At 54.3% G+C, this 23,651-nt stretch overlaps 1 protein-coding gene across 2 annotated transcripts in view; it reads right to left on the bottom strand.

Moving 5' to 3' along the window:
* Positions 1-3,143: 3,143 nt before the first annotated feature.
* Positions 3,144-23,651, bottom strand: part of PTPRU (protein tyrosine phosphatase receptor type U) — a 90,877-nt gene continuing 70,369 nt past the window's right edge. The window contains exons 19-30 of one of the 2 annotated variants that reach the window (XM_047792938.1): positions 20,167-20,203; positions 19,450-19,547; positions 19,253-19,369; positions 18,030-18,184; positions 14,633-14,768; positions 13,963-14,112; positions 12,031-12,204; positions 9,163-9,303; positions 6,387-6,512; positions 6,096-6,253; positions 4,612-4,747; positions 3,144-4,364 (exon numbers count right to left, since the gene is read on the bottom strand). In XM_047792938.1, coding sequence (XP_047648894.1) covers positions 4,302-4,364; positions 4,612-4,747; positions 6,096-6,253; positions 6,387-6,512; positions 9,163-9,303; positions 12,031-12,204; positions 13,963-14,112; positions 14,633-14,768; positions 18,030-18,184; positions 19,253-19,369; positions 19,450-19,547; positions 20,167-20,203 — 1,491 coding nt within the window. In that variant the 3' untranslated portion in view covers positions 3,144-4,301. The remainder of the gene's footprint in view (positions 4,365-4,611; positions 4,748-6,095; positions 6,254-6,386; positions 6,513-9,162; positions 9,304-12,030; positions 12,205-13,962; positions 14,113-14,632; positions 14,769-18,029; positions 18,185-19,252; positions 19,370-19,449; positions 19,548-20,166; positions 20,204-23,651) is intronic. The other variant, XM_047792939.1, reaches the window with a different exon arrangement.

Genomic DNA, 23,651 nt, shown 5'->3' with positions numbered 1-23,651 from the left:
GACACCCTTATTTCTGGTCTGCCCTCTGCCCCGGTGGGGTCATGGAGGGGGGTCTATTAAGCGCCTGTCCAGCAGAGGTTACCAGGGGAGGTCAGCGGGAGCTCAGTGGCAGGAGCAGCCAGGCCCCACTCTCAGTTAGGGCCTTGCTAATAGGCTCCAAATCTGTCAACATCACGGCTCCACCTCCCAGATGCCCGGGATATAGAACATGTCCCAATCAGGGGCCGGCAGAGAGGCTGTGAGAAGTAATCACTGCCTTGGCAGGGTCCCACAGCCAGACATGTTATTGACATAAAGAAAAAAATTTAGCTCCTGGCAGTTAATAGGCAGCTGGCCGTGTGCACTTGTAGAAATCCTATTTCCTGGGGTGGGATGAGTGGGGGCTCTGCCCCACATCTGCTCTGCCTGAGGCTCTGGGCACAGCCACACTGGACCATTCATCTTCCTGTGCTTCAGGCTACCTTGTCCCAGAGGCCCCTGTCTCTGACACATTGCACAGCATTTGAAAACCAGGACCCAAGTCACTGAGTACCATTTGGTGTTGCATCAAGGGATCCCCTGGCTTTCAGCACCCCGCCCCCCACAGGCCACAGAGCAGGGCAGTTTTAGGCCCGGGCTTTGGAGTCAACCTGAGGCGAGCTCAAGTTCAAGTCTGGGCTCTGCCATGCAATGGCTGTGACCGTAGGTGAGGAAACTGCCTCCCTAAACCTCAGTTTCCTTCTAAAATGAAGGGGGAGTGACCCCCACTGTAAGGACTGTTGTGTGGATTAGGAGACAAAGGCTGCAGATCGTGGGATTTCAGGGACTCCAGTTTATGACATAGATGGCACTTACCAAGGGCCAATGACATTACCAGGGGATATGCCAATTCTTTTTAAACATTTTACCTCTAGACCTCAGAGCCAATCATCCAAGTAGGTATTGTTATGTCTATTTTCTAGATTAAAAAGCTGAACCTGGAGGGGTTCAGGGCTTGAGCAAGGTCACCAGCTGGGGGATGTGGAGCCGAGGTGGGAGCTTGGCTTGTTGAGTCTGGAGCTGGTGCTCCTCCTAATACACAGCCCACCTTCCCAGCTCTTATGAAAGGCCACGTGAGGCCAATGGTCAGACAGGCAGAACCACACCCCTCTCCCCCCCACCCTTATGCCAACATTTCTTGAGCATCAGGTTGCTCCAAGTTGCTGGGCGATGGATACAATCAGATGAACACAGAAACACTTGCTGTCCTCAAGGAACTCAGCACCAGATGGACGGAGAAGCAGGGCCACTGACCCACTGCACTGGACACATATGTATCAGTTAGCTTTTGCTGCATAACAAACAATCCCCAAAATTATTGGCTTAAAAGAAAGAACAACTTCCAGCTCTGGGAGTTGGTTTGGCAGTTTCTGCTAAGCTTAACCATGTAGGTACACTCACCTGACCAGTCAGCCAGGCTGGAAAGTCCAAGATGGCCTCGTTTACCACACACTGGTTCTTCTCCACATGCCCTCAAATCTTCCAATAGGCTAGACGGGCTTCATTACACGGCAAGAGTGTCAAGAGGGCAAAATCACACACTGCAATGCCCCTCGAGGTCTAGAAGCCAAAGCTCACTTGATGCCAATTCTGCTACAGTCTGTGGGTCAAAACAAGTCACACCCTATTGCTTGGCCAATATCTGTGACATACATTTGTGGCCCATCAGATAAGGCTTAGTTAAGGTCAATTCAAAATAAGTGTGAGGGGGTCAGGGTGCACCCTAGCTAAGTGGGACAATTACCTAAATTTTTTAAAATTCAGATTAAAGGGAGTTCCCATCGTGGTTCAGTGGTTAACAAGCCTGATTAGTATCCATGAGGACGTGGGTTCGATCCTTAACCTCACACAGTGGGTTAAGGATCTGGCGCTGCCATGAGCTATGGGGTAGGTCACAGACACGGTTCGGACCTGACATTGCTGTGGCTGTGGTATAGGCCGGTAACTATAACTCTGATTCGACCCCTAGCCTGGGAACCTCCATATACCATGGGGGCAGTCCTAAAAAGACTAAATAAATAAATACATAAATAAATTCACATTAAAGGAGGTCAAATTGCAAGGTCATTACAACAGGTCATATCCTTTAGCCAGTGAAGAAACTGAGGCACAGAGACAGCCACTTTGTGAACAGAATCAGTACATAATAGAGCCAATTTTCATATGAAGAAACTAAGGCCCAGAAATGGGAAATGTCTTTCCCAAGTCACACAGCAAGTCTGTGACAGAGCCGGGAGTGACAGCCCAGCCCACCCCTCCTCCCCTCCACCCCCTAAGGCAGCCAGAGGCTGGGAATGGGCTGGACAATCACCCCCTCCAGATGTGTGCCTGTCTCTGTTGTGTTTTTATTGTATTTTTTTAAATTTATTTATGATGTTTAGGGCCATACACACAGCATATGGAGGTTCCCAGCTCAGGGGTCAAATTGGAGCTGCAGCTGCCAGCCTATACCTCAGCCACAGCAAGGCCAGATCCAAGCTGCATCTGTGACCTACACTACAGCTCACAGCAACGCTGGATCCTTAACCCACTGAGCAAGGCCAGGAATCAAACCCACAACCTCATGGTTCCTAACCAGAATCATTTCCACTGCGCCACGATGGGAACTCCTGTCTCTATTGTTTTAAATGGAGCTCTTTCAGCACAGCTGGCACTTAATCACTCCATCATCTCATCGTAACAGAACTGTCCCCATTTTACAGATGGGGAACCAAGGCCAGGAGAAGCACGGTAATTTGTCCAAGGTCTCACATCTGGTGAGGACCATCTGCCTGCCACCAATGCCTGAGCCTCCTAAGCTGGCCCTGAAGAGTTCAACCTGGATCCAGGTCCCCAGGGGTAAGAGGCAGCTCTGGCCCTCGGAGGTCTTAGGGTAAAGCCCCCTGCCTGGTTAAGTACTTCTGAGGCCAGGGCAGAGCGAGCAACAGCCAAGGTCCCTTGGAACCAGCACTGCAAGTGGAAGGTCCCTGAGCAGTGCTCTGGTCCATACCCCCCCCCCATTTCATGGATGGAGAATCTGAGGCAGACTAGGGCCCCCCACCCCCAGCCTCGGCTGCCCTGGGAGGCTGGGGACAGGTGAGCAGACCCCAGGCACGCTGGTCACAGACACACACAAGGGCGCCCTGTGGCATTCAGAGAGCACGTTTATTTACAAAGCGCTTTACAAACATCAGCTTATGCCTCCCCACAGCCCCCTGCGAGGTAGGTCAGTAGTCATATCTACAGTTTACAGATGGGGAAACTGAGGCACGGAATGGGGGTGTGGCCTGCCCCATTTTAAAGAGACTGTCCCACCCACCTATCAAAAAATAACAAAATAAACAAAAAAAAGCATTGATCCTCCATCCCAAAATATACCTTCTTCCTCCAAACTCTAGGGGTGGTGAGCACCCCTGATTTAACAGTGCTCCCTCCCCAGTGGGTAGCCTGACCAGGAGCCACAGGGACCTCAACCCCAGGGACTGTCACTCAGCCTTGCAGATTGTCACTGGCCCAGGCTGAGCAGGACCCAGCCAGCGAGGCCTGAGAGTTCCAGCAGAGGGGGCTAAGGTGACTTCATTCTGCAGACATTGGGTCAAGCAGGGAAGGGACCCCACACAGGACAGGGTAGGGATGGGCAGATCCTGGTTTAGGGATGCTCAGAGCACATTCAGGGAAGCAGAAATGGGGGGATTATGAGCAAAACATCCCCGGGGCTGCAGGAAGGCAGCGGAGGGGGGAGGGAGCTGAAGCTGCCCCTCAGAGGACCAGTCTGATGTGCCCACTGGCAAATCAGGGCAGAACCCAGTCTCCCCAGGACCCTCGGGGGCTGGGCTGGATGGGACGCTAGGTGCCAAGCCCCATCACGCTCTCTACCCACGTCGAGCCAAGCTGGGTAGGAACTCTGGCCTGGCACATGCTCTACAGGCCCTCGCTCATCTCTGCCAAGGGCTGGATGCAGTCCAGGGGCTGGGCCCAGGTCCCCCAGAGCTGGCAGTTCTGAGCCCATCACTCTGCCAGGCAGTACCAGGCCTCTGAGCACAGGCCTGCAGGATCCTGTGGAGGCGGGCTGGGCTGCAGTTTTGCTAAGCTCCTCCTTGGCCCGCAGCCTGTCCACGGACATGGCGAAAGGCCCTGCCCACAGAGGAAGGGGACACCAAGATGGCCCAGGGCTCACTCCGGTGCTTTCCCCATGGGGGGGCTGAGGCTGAGCAGAGTCGGGGGCACAGGTCTTCCTCATCGGTCCGGGATGGTGGGCCTGGCCCTGAGTGCGCAGTGGGTGCCCCAGGCCAGGGGCCCCCCTGCTATCTTGACTCCAGCCCCTCCAGGTACTCCAGGGCCACATCATAGCAAAAGTGGTACTGATCCTGGGGAGAGGGAGAGGAGGAATCACCAGCCTGGTCCCTTCCCAGTGCCCGGGGAGCAAGGGCAGCCATGAGCCCTAGCCAGGCGCTGGGGAGAAGGGGAGAAATGGGGGTAATGTTTTGGCACCACAGGACTAGAACCCAGGGCCCAACTGTGGGGGCCAGATATGGGAGAGGGGAGCTGAGAGGCCCGGTGGGGCATGGACCAGAAAGTTGAAAATGGCTGGGCACAGGGTACGTGGCCTCTCACCAGGGTCTCCACCATATTGGGTTTGTAGTTCCTAAGCGTTTTGGCAGCAAAGAAAACGTCCACCAGGTTGTGGCAGCGGATCATCTCCAGGACCGTGGCGCAGGCGCAGAAGGTGCCGCTGCGGCCGCCCCCATTTCTAAGGGGAGACACACAAAAGATTTAGGGTTGGGCTCGAGGGGTAGGTCGAACTGCAAGGTGAAGAGCAGGGCCAGGGAACCCAGAAAGGAGGTGTCAGAGAACCCAGAAAGGAGGGGTCAGGGAACCCAGAAAGGAGGGGTCAGGGAACCCAGAAAGGAGGGGTCAGGGAACCCAGAAAGGAGAGGTCAGGGAATCCAGAAAGGAGGGGTCAAGGAGCCCAGGAGGGAGGGGTGAGGGAGCCCAGGGGGGAGGGGCAGCGCCAGGAAACCCAGAGAGGAGGGGTCAGGGAGCCCAGAAGGGAGGGGTCAGGGGGCCCAGCGTAAGTGGCTGGATGAGAAAGTTAAGGGGGCGGAGTCAGGATTAAAGACTCACATCCTAAACTGAAGGTGCCTGGGAAGACAGAGCTTCCAGGAGAACAGAGCAGAATCTGAGAGCAAGAAAGCCAGACAGACCCACTCCAGGAGAAAGACACTGAGACAAAGCCAGAGCCAGAGGAGGGCTGCAGAGCAGCAAGCAAAACCCGGAGAGCAGCACAGAAAACACTGAGAACACTAGTCGCCCCCAGTCACACAGACGCGGCTGCAAACACACTGATAGATGCAGCCTCTCACACAGAGACCCTCCTATTTGCCCCACCCCTGGCCCTCTCCTGCCTCTGTTCCCTGTGACCCAGGGAATTTCTCTTGGGAAATGGGGGATGGACGAGGCCCTCCGCCCTCATTTTGAGGGGTGTCTCCCAGTAGAACCAAAAGTCCTCAAGGGCCAGCCCTGCCTGCCTCAGCTCCCTGTCCCCGCATCCTGCATGCCCAGCCTGACACTGGGCAGGGTCAGTAAGTGCTGAAAGCATGAAAATGGGGGGGGGGGGAAGGAGTGACTGAACTCAGATGTGAGTGAATAAATGAATGTGTGAATGAGGCGTGTGAATGAGGCGTGTGAATGATGGAAGGAAGGGAAGGAAGAGAAGGAAGGGGGGGTGGGAGGGAGGAAGGGAAGGAGGGAGGGAGGAAGTTAGTTACATGCAGGCAGACAGGAGCAAAGGACAGACTTCCTTGGCTTACAAAGTGTACTGCTGAATCAGGGCTAAACTATTCTGACGGGACTCTCTAATTAAACTGGCAAAGTCAAACAATACACAGAGGATACTGGGCAGGTGTTCAGGATTGAGTCCACACCCTGGAAAGGCAGAGAAGGTAGGGCCAGCCTCGCCTGGCTGGCCAGCCTCCAGGCCTCGATATCTGGGAGCTCAGTTTTGGGGCCAGCCCTGAGGCCCTCTCTCACACGGACCCCTGCCGCTGCCCCCGTGGTGCCCCGGCCCCTCCTCCGGCTCAAGGGCAGCTGGCACTCACAGGCAGTGCACGATGGTGCGGCCGTCCCCGCTCTCTGCCTGCCACTTGTCCACCGCGGCCAGCAGGTGCAGGAAGGCCTTCTTGGAGTCAGGCGTGTCCCGGTACGCAGACCAACGCAGAAACTGGAAGTGTCGCACCAGCAGGTGGCCCTCCTGCAGCTGGGGGCGAGAGCAGTCAGCCAGAGGACAAGACGACCAGGGTTACGTGGCCCCCTGGGGGCTTCCAGAGGATCATTCAAGGCCACCCAGTCACCACCCAGGTTCTCAACCCTGAGGCTCCCAGACCACTCACCCGAGAGATGTTCTGTACCCGGAAAACGCGGGCCACCAAGTCCTCATCTGCTGTGCCCGACACGAACTCCACCTCCATGAGGCCATACTGCTGCCGGCCGGGCTCTGGCCAGTACTGCAGGCAGGGCTGGGAGTGTGGTGGAAAGGGGAGGGGGGAGTTCCTGTTGTGGCTCAGTGGTAATGAACCCAGCTAGTATCCAGGAGGATGTGGGGTTCAATCCCAGGCCTCGCTCAGTGGGTTAAGGCTCCGGCATTGCCGTGAGCTGTGGTGTAGGTTACAGACGTGGCTCAAATCTGGTGTTGCTGTGGCTGTGGTGTAGGCTGGCAGCTGTAGCTCTGATTCCACCCCTAGCCTGGAACCTTCTGTATGCTGCGGATATGGCCCTTAAAAAAAAAAAAAAAAAAAAAAACAGAAAGAAAGGGGAGGGGAGCTGCCATTCACACCCACACCCACACCCACCCCAAGACCTCCACACTTGCCCTGGGCTCCCTCAGACCCTGGCCCACCACTCACTCTGGACTCACCTCCAGTCCCCCCGAATCCACCCCTCCCCGCTCAGACCACAGCACATACCCGCTCCACGTCTTTATACAGACACACTCAGGTCAGCCAAGACAAACTCTTTGTAGTGGGTACCGTGACACTGCTGTGCCACTAGAGAGCTACTTCTAACACACTCACAGGTGCACACATCTACAGGAGGCTGCCTTCTTCCAGGGAAAGGCCTCAGATCACCCTGGCCCCCCACCCCGCCCCACAGTCTTCTCTCTTGCTGCCTCTGCCCTCCAGCATCACAGACATGGGGTGTCCTGTGCTGCGACCTGTGCCGCGACCTGTGCCGCCCTAGGAACCCCTCCATGGAATCAGGGTCCTAAATGTACCCCCTCCGGGGCACAGACTCAAGACAGCGGAGGGACAGAGGAGGCATAGTCCCACACACATACATAAATGGGGTCCCAGGGCAATTGGTCCGAGGCCCCGGCTTCTAGTAGCCCTCTAATAAGGCTCGTCTTTTCTCTAGGCCCCAGTTTCTCCATCTGTGAAATGGTCCTTAAGCTCCTCCCAGACCACACCATGCTCCAACTGCCTCCCTCTCGGACCACAAAGACAGAACACTACGTGCCTCTTCTGGCAGGGATCCTGGCAGCTCTGCAATCAAGCCTTTACACATGCTGCTCCCTCTAGGGATCACTCATCCCCCACCTCTTCACCTAGTTAACTCTACCCTTCCTACGCATCCCAACTCAGATATTACCTCCTCCAGGAAGCCCTCCTTGATGCATCATCCCCCAAGCTCCTCTTTGTCCCTGTGCCAGCTCCATCCATGACAGCCCTCTTGCTCTGGTGTCAGGATCAGTTTTGGTACCTGCTTCCCCCTGGACCATGAGATCTGGGAGGGGCTTTGTGTTCTCCTTCTGTCTCCCCAGCAAGCTGCAGGGCCTGACAAGGAGTGGCCCATGGGGAATGGTGGTTGAATGAATGAGCAAATGGGTGACCAGTGAATGATGTCCGTGTGGGCCTCCCTCTGGGTCCTTTCCTTCCATCTTAGCAAAGGTGGGCTCTTGCTGCATGGGATTCCTCTAGATCCCTGCCCAGGTGCTGGAGCCCATTACCTTATAGTCCTCATCATTTATACCAAGTGCCTGACCTGAAAAAAACAATTAACAATCTTCTCCAGGTGGCCATTAAGAGGCTATCATGCTCGGAGTTCCCATCATGGCTCACTAGCTAATGAATCCGACTAGGAACCATGAGGTTATGGGTTCAATCCCTGGCCTTGCTCAGTGGGTTAAGGACCCAGTGTTGCCACGAGCTGTGGTGTGGGTCGCAGATGCAGCTCAGATCCCGCGTTGCTGTGGTTCCCTAGCCTGGGAACCTCCATATGCTGCAGGAGCAGCCCTAGAAAGGGAAAAAAAAAGACCAAAAAAAAAGAGGCTATCATGCTCGTTTTATAGCAAATCCATCCTGACCTCCTAGGCTGGGAGGGCTGGGGGGCCAGGGCAGGCAGGGGCTCAGGGGCCCTGAGGATCTGGTCATGTAAGGCTAGAAGGTTGGGCATCTGTGCCTCCCAGGAGGTCCAGCTTTGGGAGCCCTAGAAGGAAAGGAGGGTAGCTGAGATCACGGAGCCAGTGTCTGGACCAATCTCAAAAGCGACTGTCACCCTCATCTTCATCCCTCCCATGTACTAAGCCCCTGCTAAGCATCCTACATGCATCTCACACTGTCCTGACAATAACCCATGAGAGAACAGGTGTGGTGACAGTCCCCATTTCACAGAGAAGGAAACTGAGGCTTCAAAGAGATAAATTAACTTACCCTAGATTAACAGAGAGTACAGAAGCTGGAATTCTACTCTGGCTCATAGGCCCCCACAACGCCATAATGGGTAGTTTCATTGAGTGACTGAAGAAGCAGAGGCTCTGGAAGGAGGCAGCCCGGGGTAAGGGGCATCGCTCTGCCACTTCCCAGCTATGTGACCTTGGAGAAGCCACTTCACCTGTCTGGGTCTTAATTTTCTCACATGAAGCCCACATGTACAAAGCAGAGTCCCTGGCATGTATCAGGTGCTCCATCAAGAACAGCTACTTCTCTCCAGTCTGAGCCTCGTTTTACAGGCCGGGAAACCGAGGCTCTGGGAGGGAGCAGGACCCGTCTAAGGTCACCCAGTAAGGAGGTGGCAGAGCTGGGAGCCAACCCTGGCTTTTGAGGTGTGCCCTTGAACACATGAGGTCCTGGGCAGCAGGCAGCTAGCCTGCCCGCCCGGCGCGGCCCTCACCCAGGCGGAGTTGGACTGGTGCAGCTGGTTCAGCATGACGATGGAGGTGCACCCGTAGTCGTAGACCAGCCGCCAGAAGTCGGGAATGGTGCTCTGCAGCGGGTGCAGGGTCACAATGAAGGCTGCGCTCCGTGTGTAGCTCTGCAATGAAACCAGGACCCAGCAGGGCGTCCACCACCTCTGCCCGAGGCTGTCCTCCCGCTCCGCCCACCACAGCTCCACCCCGCAGGTCCAGGCTGCCTCAGGGGCCCAATTTAGAGGTTGGCTGGCAACACAGAGGCCTCAGTTGACAGGGTGAGCCCCCAGGCCTCTAATGCCTAAGCCCGTGACCCCCAGCAGCTGAACAGCCAAAGGTTCCCAATGGGTAGCAATGGGAGCTTGAGCGGGGTAGGCAGGGGCCGGCCAAGCTTGCTCCCTGCCTCAGGGCCTTTGCACTTACTACTCCTGTTGCCTGGAACAAATTTCCTGAATATATACATGGCTCTCTCCCTCACTTCCTTCTGGTCTTTAACTTCATCTCTTCAAAGAGGCCCTCTTTACCAACTCATCACAAATAGCCTCACACATGGAGTCATGGCTCAGTGGTAAATAACCCAACCAGGATCCATGAGGATGCAGGTTCAATCCCTGGCCTCGCTCAGTGGGTTAAGGGTCCAGTGTTGCCATGAGCTGTGGTATAGGTCACAGACAAGGCTTAGATCCTACGTTGCTGTGGCTGTGGTGTAGGCCAGCAGCTACAGCTCCGATTTGACCCCTAGCCTGGGAACTTCTATATGCCATGGGTGCAGCCCCAAAAAGCAAAAAATAAAAAAATTGCTTCACATATACCCTGAAATCCATATTAAATACTTCTGCCTGGTTGCTTTTTGTGGAAATTACCAGTGACTGACATTCCATTTTTTATTTGTTTGTTGACTGTATCAATCCATTCCCCAAATGCAAAGTTCAGGAGAGCAGAATTTTAGGGTGTGGCTTGTGCCTAAAACTTTGTAGGGGAGTTCGATAAACATTTTTGAAGAAATAAGTCTCTTGGTCCCTTCCAACTCCATGAATGAAAGTTCTGAGACCACAACCCAGGAGCCCAGACCAGTGGCCAGCCTTGACTCTGCTCCCCACTCCTGACCTCGCCCTGCTGGCGGGCTGGCACCAGCCTTCCCTGTTTTAGTACTCCAGCCCCAAGTCTCCTCCTGGCATCCTGCCTCATTCCACCTGTGCATGTCCCCTTCCCTCTCTGGATGCTCTTCTCCGACAATCCCATCCCCAGGACTCACTGAAGGCTCCCTGACTGGCAGCTCCTCGAGGCCGAGCCCAGCCAGACTCCAACACTCAGGCCTGGGTGCCCAGCGTGACTCCCTGCAAACTTAACACCCCTCGACTGAGCCCAGCTGACCCCAGACAGGCTCCTACAACCCAGGAATCTGGGCCTCCTGGTTCAGGAGCCAACAGCTCTGTGAAGCTGACACCAACCCTATGAGGTGTCACGGCCCCGGGAAAGCTTCTCCATCTGACAGGCCCTTCCTACCCAGGCCCAGGGAGTCCCCCAGCTCAGAGACTCTCAGGACCTCAGAGAGCCTCCTTTCCACCCACCCCCGACTCCGGAGCAGAGGGGTAGGCTGAGGCCAGAGAGTACGCTGAGAGGGGGGTCACAGAATCCCATGTCCCTGTCCAAATTCTCCAGCAGCCCAGGCCACCTCTCCAGGACCCTGGCTCCCTCCTCTTTCACTCCCTTCAGTGGCTGGGGCTCCTCGCTGTGCCTTCATCTCACTGCCATAAGCCCCCCCAGGGAAGCAGGTGTGGGAGCTTTCCCCCTTTGGAGAAACCCCACTGTTCCCTGCACTGTCGTGCCAAGGGGCTCTGGCCAGGAACCGGACTGAGAGAGGCCCGTCCCCCTCATCCCTGCGGTGGGGGAACCTCCCCCCCCCACATCTCTCATTTCCAGGTGCAGGGACATCCAGTGGTGACACACCTGGCCTCGGTCCACCTTTGTGAGGACTAAGGACTAAGTGTGCTCAGCTCAGCCCTGTCCTCAGAAGGTGTGCATCCAAATGCTGCTGCTCCCTGCCACACGTAAAGGCCTGTCCCCGATGGAGTCGGGGGCCCCTGGGTGGACAGCTGTGTCCTGAGGCATGAGGGAGCGGCCAGGACACTTAGCCCCATCGCTAACATCACATTCCCCAGTGTCACCGGGGTTTTCTGAAAGGTAACATTTTGACCTCCACCTGTCTGTCCCCTGTACCTCTCTCTCAACCGGTTCCAGTTTGGGAAGGAATAGGGGGATGTTTACAGGCTCGTCCCCCACAGGCAGCAGGACCTTGGAGTTACTCACTGAGCCCTAAAGTCCTTGCTCTGCTTGCAACGCCCAATAAGATGGGGAGGGGGGCTGAGCTGGGAGCAGGGCAAGGGGCTTCTAGATGGCTTCTGAGCCCTCAGACTATGGCCAGGGTGGGCCCAAAGAATAAGACACTATTCCAGGCCAGGTTCCAAGTAGCCTCAGGCTCAACCACCCTAGGACAAGGTCACCGGGCTCCAGACACCAGGTCTCAAGTTCCACTCCCAGCCTCCCCAGCCAAAGTCCCTGAATCATTCATCCCACCCCAGGTTCTACCGGGCCTGACCCTGGAAAGAGCCCTGCCTGAACTCCACTATCCAGACCCCAACTCAGGCCAAGGATAATACCAAGGGGGAGCACTGGCTTAAGTGCCCTGAATGGAAGATCCTTGAGGGATGACGGTGCCATGGACTTGGAGCCCAGAAAGCCACAAGGTCCCCCCAACCAAAGCCCTCAGCTCCATTCCTCTGCCTCCTGGACCCTCCCAGACACTGTTGGGTGGGGGAATCCCAGGGCCCATCCCACCCCCGCACCCTCACATCAGTCAGGGCCGCGTTGATGTAGTTGTTGGGGTCCCCGTCAGTGGAGATGAGGAAGGGCAGGCAGCGGTCAGGCGGCAGGACGTCCATGCTGCGGTTCTTGTCCCGGTTCCGGGGCAGCAAGGCGATGCTGCACTCCTCCACGTCCAGTGGTGGTGTGACCGAGTTCAATGTCTACCAGGAGTGGGAAGAGGACAGGGAGGACAGGGAGGTGACGTCCTGTGTTTGCAGGGCCTCCTCCCAGCCCCATGAAGTAGACTGGGCTGGGTTATGGGACCCATACTGCAGATGAAGAAACTGAGGTCCAGAGAGAAGAGAGAGAGGGAGGTACCCAGGCTGTGCAGGGCGTGAACAGAGCTCTGGAGACTGCAGTTGGCCTCCTCACCACCTGTGTAGCTTTAGATACACAGCCTGTTTTTCCTCAACTATAAAATGGGAGAGTGATATGCCTACCTCGAGGAGGTGCGGGGAGGAAGAAATGAGATAATATCAAGCCTGATGCACGCACAGCCTTCAATACACAGAGGCACTGTGAGGATCATTGCTAAGTGCTTTCAAGAAGTCAGACCCGGAGTTCCCATCATGACGCAGCGGAAACGAATCCAACTAGGAACCATGAAGTTGCGGGTTTGATCCCTGGCTTCACTCAGTGGGTTAAGGATCTGGCACTGCCGTGAGCTGTGGTGTAGGCTGCAGATGCGACTCGGATCTGGTGTTGCTGTGGCTCTGGCGTAGGCCGGCAGCAACAGCTCCAATTAGACCCCTAGCCGGGGAACCTCCATATGCCACCGGAGCGGCCCTAAAAAAAAAAGACAAAATACAAAAAAAGAGAAGAAGAAGTCAAACCCCACATCTTCCACAAAGCGGACTCCGGGGACTGGGCACTGGTGGTCCCCTTCCGCAGTCACAGCCCTGTCAAGGAACACCGGGCACAACAGCAAGCCAAGGACACTGGGTCCCCTCCCTCCCACCTTCGAGCCTCACGCACCTTCTTTCTCTTGCTTGGGGCTCCCTAACGTGATCCCCAGAGATCAGCATCCTCCTCCAAGAATCAGTACAGCACCTCCTGTGTCATCACTCTGTGCCAGTTCTAGAGCACCAGGCACCCGGCATGTGCCACTGAACCCTCATAGGAACCCCGGAGTGGAGAGAACATCTGGGTCTCTCCCCGCCCAGTGGCCACGTTCCAATTTCTCCTAAGAACCAGGCTTCTCCCATCCTAGTCATGTGACAGAGCGACCTGCCCTGCCCCCAGAACCACACATGGGCCAATCACTGGGCTCCATCTCTCTGGTCCCAGTGACTGGCTCAGAAATGGGCTCATGAGAGTCTGGCCTGGGACTTCTGGGGGGGCTACTGGGAGCAGGAAGTACCCCCTTTTAGAGTCTCTTGACAGCAAAGATGACGGGGGCCAGGGTGTGGATCTGAGAAAGAAGCCAAAAACAGAGGAGCGTAGAACCAAAAATGGACGAGACCAAATCTTGGCATCATCATTTGAGACCCTGGTTCCAGCCATAAATGAAGCTGGACCATCCTCAGACTTTTTAGTTACAAGAGCCACTGAGCTGGATCTTTGTCACTTGCAAGCAAAAGAATCATAAGGAAGACAAACACTTCAAGGGCAATATTAGCTATCTTTCTTTGTTGGGTAAGAAAACTGAGGCTTAGCGAGGTTATTCACAGCTCTTAACTAGGAAAAGGCAGGCTTTGAACTCAGGTTTATCTGACCTCAAAGCCCGGGCTCTTAATCTCTGAGATGTACCACCTCCTCCACTGTCTCAAAATCCCTCCTGGTAGCCCAACTCTGTCCATCCTGCTTGGCTCGCAGTAACTCCCACAGCACCGAGGACCTCCCAATACACCTCACACAAACACAGACACACACACATGCACAGATGCTCACTCACTCACCCACACACACTTATGCCCCACCTGGAACTCCTCCCGCAGCTGGGAAGAATTACTCTGAGGGTCAATACGGATCATCTCTTTGTAGGTAGCCTTGAATTCACTGACAGGGATGGTGGTCTCCCCACACAGGCAGGCCTCCAGGATTGCATCGTGGATGAAGATGTACTGCTCCTGGAACAGGAGGTGAGAATATGAGGAACCCAGAAGGGACCAAAAGCCAGAGATTTGGGGGTAGTGACCGGGGAGGCAAGCTCAAGGTTGAGGCTGGGGAGTTCTGAGGTGGCGGCCAACCACGTGACTACAGGTTGGGCCACCTATACGTGAACCGACCTTCATGGCTAAGTTTGCTCACTTACATCATATCTCATCCCTATAATCGCCCTATGAGAAGCTCTGAAGGTGAGGGGACAACCCAAGGTGACATATCTAGTGAGGAGACAAACCCAGCATGCGTTATGTCTTGACTGCAGAACCTGTGACCTTGGCCCAGTGCTCCTTGACCTCCTCACCCAACTGAACACAGTGGAGCTGAGTCTGGGAAGATCCTGAGAGGCTGGCAGGCCAAGTTCAAGGACACAAAAGAACAAGGGGAAATCCTAGGACACCCGTCCAACACACTGCCCCCGCTTCGAGCTCCTGCACAAGGGACCCTAGTCCCGGAGAAGAAGTGGGGAGAGGGCTGCACCCTCACCTCAGTCTGGATCATGTTGACGCGCCGGGAGCAGAGGGTCTTCACACAGTTGTAAATGTCCACGACACCCTCACAGTCCGCCATGTCCAGCATCACATCCAGGACAATGTAGCAACCTGTGCGGCCAGTGCCCGCGCTGGGGAGAGAGCAGCCCGGCCAGGTCAGGGCCTTAAGGAAGGAGCTTGGGACCAAGCAGAGGGAGAGAGGAGCGCACCTAGGGCAGGCACCTGGCCAAATCTACACCACACAGGGGATGGGGGACACAAGAGGGGCCAGGGAGAAGGCAGCTGGAAATGTAATAGAGGACTGAGCCGGGGCTGGGCCTTGGGAAGGAGAAGAAAGAAAGGGGAGGGAGAAGGCAGATGTGAGAGCAACCCCAACTTGGCCGCTTTGACTTGGGGAGAACAAAGGTGGTGCTTGGAGAACATCAATCCAAGAATGTTCTGGCTTCCCTGGAGGTCCCCAAATCTTCAAAGCCCTACACACTCATACCCACTCACATACTCGATGGAGCCTCCAGGAGATATTCTTTTGAGCTCCCAGGCTTTTCCCAAAACCCCCTTCCTGCTCTGTGGTCATTGTTTATGTGGCCACCTCCCTAAGGGACTAGGAGCTCCTCAAAAGCCCGGCTAGGCTGGACCCCCCTCTGGGATCCTCTCATTCAGCACCAGGCTGAGCAGAGTTGAAAAGACGGGAAGAAGACAAAGAGGACACCGAAACCTCAGCTTGACCATGGGGTAGCAAGGCAGCGGCCACGACACGTAGCCACTGGGTCCCCACACACCACTGCTGGGCGCTTGAATTAATGCAACCACCTTGGAAAACCATTTGCAGTATCTGGTAAAGCTGAATATTCACACAGAGCAATTCCACTCCTACGTACACACCTCCCAGGAATGCGTGTGTGTGTGTCGGCCAAAAGATGTAATAGAACCTCCTTAGAAGCACTCTTCATACTAGCTCAACGCTGGAAACTACCCAAATGCCCACCCACAGCAGAATGGGTAAACACACTGTGCTTTATTCACCCAGTGGAATATGATACAATATGGATGAACCTTACAAACATAAGGTTAAAGGAAAGTCAGACTCCAAAAAGCTCTATGATTCCATTTATACAAAGTTCAAAACATGCAAAATGAATCTACGGTTTAAAGTCAGGATCGTGATCCTCTGGAGGTGGGGGGCAGCACAAACCAGAAGGGGGCTCCAGGGGCTTCTGGGTTCTGTTAACGTTCTGTTTCTTTTTTCTTTTTTTGGTCTTTCTGCCTTTTCTAGGGCCGCACCCATGGCATATGGAGGTTCCCAGGCTAGGGGTCCAATCAGAGCCATAGCCGCCGCCTATGCCAGAGCCACAGCAACGCGAGATCCAAGCTGTGTCTGTGACCTACACCACAGCTCACGGCAATGCCAGATCCTTAACCCACTGACCAAGGCCAGGGATCGAACCCGCAACCTCATGGTTCCCAGTCAGATTCGTTAACCACTGAGCCACAACGGGAACTCCAACATTCTGTTTCTTGATCTGAGCAGTGATGGTTACTTCACAGTGAGTTTGTGAAAATTCCTAGTTACATAATGCACTCATTATTTGTGTGCTTTGCTTTAAGTATATTTTACATTAATGAAATTGTATTTTAAAAAGATTATCTCAGGAGTTCCCACTGTGGCACAGTGGGTTAAGGATCCAGAGTTGGCTCTGCAGCGGCTCTGGTTCAATCCCTGGGCCAGGAACTTTCTTATGTTATGGGCACAGCAAAAAAATTAGAAATAAATAAATAGAAATACTAACTTAGAGTCCTAAAGAAATCAAAGGGAAGCTGGTTTGGGGGTGGCAGGGCAGGGAAAGGAATGGGCCTGCTGTGTGGCCATTTGGGAGCTGATAAGAATCCAAGTAGAGAAGCCAGGACAAGATACAGAGGCTAAGGACTTGTGGGCCCAGAGGATCCCCCAAAACCACAGGGTCAGAGGTTAAGCTCTCCACAGGGTCAGAGGAGTAGGGGTTAGAAACAGGAGACAGCACTGGGCCTGCAGTTAAGAGGCAAAAGCGGAGTTCCCGCTGTGGCACAATGGGATCAGTGCCATCTTGGGAGCACTGGGATGCACGTTCGATCCCTGGCCTGGCACAGTGGATTAAGGATCTGGCATTGCCGCAGCTTGGGCTTAGGTGGCAACTGCAGCTCAGATCTGATCCCTGGCCCAGGACCTCCATATGCCACAGGGAGGCCAGAAAAAAAAAGAAAAGAAAACATTTTAAAAAGAGGCAAAGGAGTTCTGTCATGGCTTAGTGATTAACAAACCCTACTGGCATCCATGAGGAGGCGGGTTCAATACCTGGCCTTACTCAGTGAGTTAGGGATCCAGCACTGCCATGAGCTGTGGTGTAGGTGGCAGACATGGCTCGGATCCCGTGTTGCTGTGGCAGTGGTGTAGGCTGGCAGCAATACCTCCAATTGGACCCCTAGCCTGGGAACCTCTATATGCCACGGGTGCGGCCCTGAAAAGACAAAGGACAAAAAAAAAAAAAAAAAAAAAGAAGAAGAAAGAAAAAAAGGCAGCAAAAAACAAAACAACTTTTTCTACTAAAAAATAATAAATAAAAATTTTAAAAAGAGGCAAGAGGAAGATGAAGAGCAAGGATGAAGCAGAGCAGAGAGATAAAGCATAACTGGGTCCACAGCCAACCACGGTAGGAGCTGGGAAAGGAAGGAGCGGAGGTCAAAGTTGCAGAGGGTGTGGAGTTCCCGTCATGGCGCAGTGGAAACGAATCCGACTAGGAACCATGAGGTTGTGGGTTGGATCCCTGGCCTCTCTCAGTGGGTCAAGGATCCGGCATTGCCATGAGCTATGGTGTAGGTCACAGACTCAGCTCGGATCCCATGTTGCTATGGCTATGGTGTAGGCCAGCAGCCGTAGCTCTGACTGGACCCCTAGCCTGGGAACTTCCATAGCCTGCGGGTGCAGCCCTAAAAAGCAAAAAAAAAAAAAAAGTTGCAGAGGGCGTGAAGGCCAAGGGGTGAGAAAAGCCCCCTGGGTTTGGAGGAGAGAAGGCAAAGACCTTCCCACCACCTGGGCCAAGCCTAGCACGCAGGTGTGCCGTGCATACTTACTGAATGGAAGCAAATGGAACGCGGTCCTGCCTGGCACCTCACCACCCCCTCACCGCTTCCATGTCTCCAGCCCCTCCTTGGCCACTGGATGAAGGGTTTCCACAGGTCTCGGGAAGCGTATGAGGGTGAAAACCCCAGATCCAAAGCTCAAATGGCAAAGGGTCCCTAGGGGTCATTCTCCCCTGTCCTCTGTCCCCAAGCAGGATGGACCCAAGCCCAGCCTCCTTTAGGGACTCTGAATAACCCCATCCCAGCCCCTCTCCTCCCTGGGGTCCCCAGCACCCCACCTGCAGTGGATGACAATGGGCCCAGCATCTGGGGGGGTGGAGGCCTTCACGCGCCGAATGAAGGCCAGCAGCCCTGTGGCATGGTAGGGGACGCCGTGCTCCGGCCATGCCGTGAAGTGGAACTGGCGGACCTCGTGGCGGGCAGAGTAGCCTCTCTGGGGAGACAAGAGTGAGTGGTAACAAGGGAGTTCCCTTCTTGGCTCAGTGATTAATGAACCCAATCAGGATCCATGAGGATGCAGGTTCAATCCCTGGCCTCACTTAGCGTGTTGAGGATCCAGCACTGCCATAAGCTGTGGTGTAGGTCTCAGATGTGACTCAGATCCCAAATTGCTGTGGCTGTGGCGTAGGCCAGCAGCTGTAGCTCTAATTCGACCCCTAGCTTAGGAAGTTCCATAGGCCGGGGTGCGGCACTAAAAAAGGAGAAGGAAAAAAAAAGTGAGTGGTAACAGTCAGAGTCACTGCTGGCATCTATGAGACACTTCCTGTGCATCAGGCACTGTGGTGAGGCTCTCACCGCAGGAACTCAGTTCACCTCAATAAGACTTAGGAAGTGGTATTAATGACTCAATGGAACAATCAAGAAAACCAGGGCTTAAAGAGGCGAAACTGCTAGCCTGAGGTCAGACAAGACAGATAGTACACAGGAGCTGGGCCGGGATCTGCCTGACGGCAAACCTGTGCTATTAATCACCCACCACTATTACCTCTGTTAGTCAATAGCCCTAGGAGATCATTTTGACTTTCTGGGTCTTCCTTCAAAGGGAGAAAACTATCTTTCCTCTGAGGACTTTCAGAGGATTACATGGGACCAGGGACAAGAGGCCTTGGCCATCCCTGGCCCTGTGGATTCTCTTGAGTGATGTCACCACTCTGAGCCTCACTCTCCTTATCTTTAAAATGGGCCTAATGGTAAACACCTAATCCCACAGAGCTTTCCAGGGCTGGGTCAGTAGGTGCAACAGGCTTAGCTCAGTGCCCAGGACAGAACAGGACCAACACCTGGCAGCTTTCACCTCGTCACCTCAACTTCCTCTTAGTTGCCAGCAAAGACGGCTACCTTTCCATCCCTCCAATGTGCTCCCAGCAGTTCCCGAGTAGCTGCCCTGCTGGGATGCAGCGCTGCCCTCCCCACCCTCCACGTGGCCTGGGGGAGGTGGGCTCTGCCCTACCTCTCAGGCACCCCAGGAGGGACCCACTCACAGTGACGACAGGAGACTCACCCGCTCCAGGGCAAAGCTGCGCACAACATACTCGGCTAGAGTCTCCGTCTTCACCAGCGTGATCTTGATGTCCCCGTACATGTCCGAGTCCTCTGGCCAGTACCGCGAGCACTTCACCTGGAGTCCCCAGGGTCAGGCTGAGTGGGCTTTTCACCGCCCCCTGGCCCACCACGCCCCTCCCCCACGGCCCCGCTTACCCTGCCCACCTCCACCAGCTTGGTGATCATGACAATGCTGGAACAGTGCTCCTGCCACACCATGCGCCAGAAGTCGTAGACCATCTCGGGCTTTGGCCCTGAAGGCACAGAGGGTGCTTGTCCAGAGCCCAGGTCTCCACCCAGGGCCAGCACACCACTGCCCCGCACCACCACCCGGGGCCAGGAGGCTCCTGAGCCCCCGCGGGGGCTTCGTGCTCCCCCACACACACCCCACCAACTGCCAACTCAGGCCTATTGGGCCCTGGGGGTGGGTATGATGAGGGTGGGCCTGCCTGGAAACCAGTCATCCTGGAGGCAGAGGTGGAGGCCACAGCACAAGTCTCCAGGCAGGACAGACAGATGGACAGTAACAGGGAGAAGACACAGCCACAGGAACCCAGATGGCCCCAGACCGAGAGGCATAAGGCACATCCATGAGGAGCGAGCCTGAGTGGGCCCTCTGCATGCAAACCAGACAGACAGCTAGACCAGGGAGCTGCAGGCAGACGGCACACATCAGGGAGACACAGACACAAAGAGGGGCAGAGGCTGACAGCTGGATTCCAGAAGACCCAGCCAGAGAGCAGGGCTCAGACAGACAGACAGACAGATGGAAAGGAGACAGGGAGCCAGGCAGAATTGGCAGGGGAGGCAGGCAGGCAGGCAGGCAGAGGGCACTGAGCACACTGGGGGCACACGGGCAGAGGTGCCAGGTACCTTGAGTGGCTATGAAGTGGTTTGACCTGTGGTAACCCTGGAACAGAAGAGGGCATGTTAAGACCCCAGGGAACAGCCCCTCATCGCTCAGATCCCCTCTGCCCTCATCTCTCAGAAGCTGCATCCACCCCCCAAGGGAACTGCCCCACCCTTCTGACCAGGGTGACCCTGTCCTCCCACACCCCAAGTAAGGAAAGAAGCAGCGCCTGAACACCAGTGTCTTGGGCTTAAACCCATCTTTGCCACGTGACCCTAAGGAGGACACAACTCCTTAATGGGCCTAGAGGACCTCCCCATTCAGAAACTGGAAATAATTAGCCACAATCTGCTTACAGCCTGGCTGCTATTTGGAAACAAATAAACTGCAGGGTGACCCTGCTCTATTCCCAAAGTCCCAGAGGCCCTAAGCGACCCCAGACCCCAGGCCGGGTCTTGTCAGCTATCTCAGCCCCGCTCAGGGTGACCAGAATGGGCAATGCCCCTCCCCACTACCTCCACCACCCCTGCCCCCAGAGCTCGGGGTGGCCAGATGAAGGCTTCAGGTTAGGAGTTAAGGAGCACAGGAGTTACTCATGGCCGTTAGATAAAATGCTTTTTAAAATTTTTTTTTTTTTTTGCCGTGCATGTGGAAGTCCCTGGCCAGGGGACTGAACCTGAGCCACAGCAGCAACCCAAGCCACTGAAGTGATAACACCAGGTCCTTAACCCACTGTGCCACATGGGAACTCCAAGTCTTTTTTAACATCAATAATAATGTTAGTAAAAATAATAAGTAATTAAAATTATTATTTATGAAAATAATAATAAACATTTTCAGGCTCTATTATGGTCACATACTATGCTAAGCACTTTACCTACATTATCTCCCACAAAAGAGAGGCCAAGAGCTACTTCATCCTCCATCCCCAGAGCCCTCAGGCTGAGAAGAGGAATCAGTCAGACTCCACTTGGCCCTGGGGACCTTGTGCCCATGAGGTCTTGCTGTCGAGAAACACCCAGAGAATCAGGGCGGGTGACGTGGGACAGATAAGAAGTCCTGCAGGGTTGGTGCAAGAGAAAATAGCCAGGCTTGGCCATTTTCCTCCACGTCACACCCTCCACTCGGCTCCAGCAACTGCTCTGGCCCAAGGAGCAGCGTCGAACTGCCAAGGTTTAAATCCCAGCTCTACCCTGTGTGCCCTCAGGCAAATCCTTTTATGTCTCTGTGCCTGTATTTTCACATCTATAAAATCGGAATAATTATAGTATGTACCTCCCAGGGCTGTTGTGAAGAATAAATATACAGCAAGGGCTGGGCGCTGTGGCGAGCACAAGCCAGGACTTAATCAAGAGTAGCCATTATTAGTAGCACCACTTTAAAGGTCACTGAGCACCCCTGGAGATCCAAATGGGGTGGATGTCAAGAATTTCTGGACAGGGAGTTCCCTTCATGGCTCAGCGGTTAACGAACCCGACTAGGATCCATGAGGACACGGGTTCGATCTCTGACATCACTCAGTGGGTTAAGAATCCGGTGTTGCTGTGAGCTGTGGTGTAGGTCACAGACATGGCTCGGATCCCTTGTTGCTGTGGCTGTGGCATAGGCCACCAGCTGTAGCTCCGATTTGACCCCTAGCCTGGGAACTTCCACATGCCTCGAGCGAGGCCCTAAAGAACAAAAAACAAACAAACAAAAAAAAAGAATTTCTGGGCACATGGTGGTTTATCACAGTGGTGAAGAATGTGAGTCTTAGGGTCACGTTGACCTGGGTCTCTGTTGCAACTCTGCTAAGTAGTAGCTGTGGATTCTAGGTCCTAAGCAGCACTTCTCAGCCTCTAATGTGCACACAAATCTCTTGGAGATCCTGTTAAAAGGTAGGTTCAGGGAGTTCCCACTGTGGTGCAGTGGGTTAAGAATCTGACTGCAGCAGCTCGTGTTGCTGCAGAGGTGTGGGTTCGAACCCTGGCCTGGCACAGTGAGTTAAAGGATCTGGCATTGCCATAGCTATAGCAGAGGTCACAGCTGAGGCTCGGATTCAGTCCCTGGCCCAGGAACTTCCGTATGTCACAGGTGCAGCAAAAGAAAAAAAAGAAAAGAAAATTTTTTTTAAAAAAAGGCAGGTTCAAATTTAGAAGATCTGGGGCAGGGCCCAGGATTGTGCATTTCCAACCAGATCCCAGAAGGTGCCAAGGCTGGGCCTATAAACACTGAGTAACCAGGCTCTCTGCTCTCTAAGTCCCTGTTCTCCTCTAGAATATGAAGATAACAGCAAGACACACACCTCAAAGAGTCTGCTGTTTATCAACATGTTCCCGTGAAAATGGCCAAAACACAAAGTTACCAGTGATGAAGAGCCTCCTAGAGTCACTAAGACCTTTCTGGGTCCACCTAATTACCTCCCACTGTCTCCCCAGCCACTGCCTCTGCGTTAAGTCCTCAGGGGAACTCCTGGGGAGGTAGAGGAGCTCAGCAGACATGCTGTCAGGGCTGCCTCCACCCCCAGCATTAGACAAGCTGGGAAAAAGCGACTCCACCTAAAACCAGTTTGCCTGCGACGCTCACATGGGAGCCAGGGTCTCTTCTGATTCATCTGTTTCTGTCCCTCCAGTGCCCAGTACTCAACCACTAGTCAGTCCATACAGTAAACCGCTGAACAAGTTTTTAGACAGATGGCCTTCCATATCTGCATGTTGCCTTTTTAATTGCATGTGCACGTTCCTACGCAATTATACCACACAGAGGACAGTGAAATGGGAAGTTTTAAATGCTCAAATGTTAAAGGAAACCACCTTGAGCACACCCGTTGTAGAGACCAGGATTAGAGAGTAGGGGTCCTCACGCTCCAAGCCAAGTCCTAGGTGCCTAGGCGCCTCTGAGTGGGGGGGCTGGGAGGCTGACCACTTGCTCAGTGGGAAAGACCCCGAGGGCATCCCTCTGCCCCTCGAAATGCCCCTCGAAAGGAGAAAGTCATGGTTTCATGTAAGAGTGGAAGATTTAGCCTGGGTTTTGTTTGTTTCTTTGTTTTGCTTTTTACAGCCACTCATGCAGCATATGGAAGTTCCCAGGCTAGGGGTCGAATCAGAGCTGCAGCTGCTGGCCTAGACCACAGCCACAGCAATGAGGGATCTGATCCAGGTCTGGGACCTACACCACAGCTCATAGCAACACCAGATCTTTAACCCCATGAGCGAGGCCAGGAATCAAACCCACATCCTCATGGATACTAGTCAGATTCGTTACTGCTGAGCCATAGTGGGCATGCCTAGGCTGGGTTTCAGGCCCAGCTCTGCCAATCCAGAGCCACAGGGCTCTGCGTCAGCCACTTAACCTTTCTAAGCCTCAACTGTCTCCTCCGCCAAATGCAGGTCCCAACTTCATAAAGATGACATGAGGTGCCTGAGGTATCTAGCACAGAGCAGATGCTCAGCCAACAACACTTTAGTTAAGTGGAATTTGAAGATGTATTCAGTCAAGGCTTCTCAGGGCATTTTGTGAGAATCCGATA

This window comes from Phacochoerus africanus, chromosome 8, assembly GCF_016906955.1.
Source record: "Phacochoerus africanus isolate WHEZ1 chromosome 8, ROS_Pafr_v1, whole genome shotgun sequence".
Classification (NCBI taxonomy): domain Eukaryota; kingdom Metazoa; phylum Chordata; class Mammalia; order Artiodactyla; family Suidae; genus Phacochoerus; species Phacochoerus africanus.
Note: the sequence above shows the minus strand (reverse complement) of the source record. Positions and strands in the feature narration are given on the sequence as shown.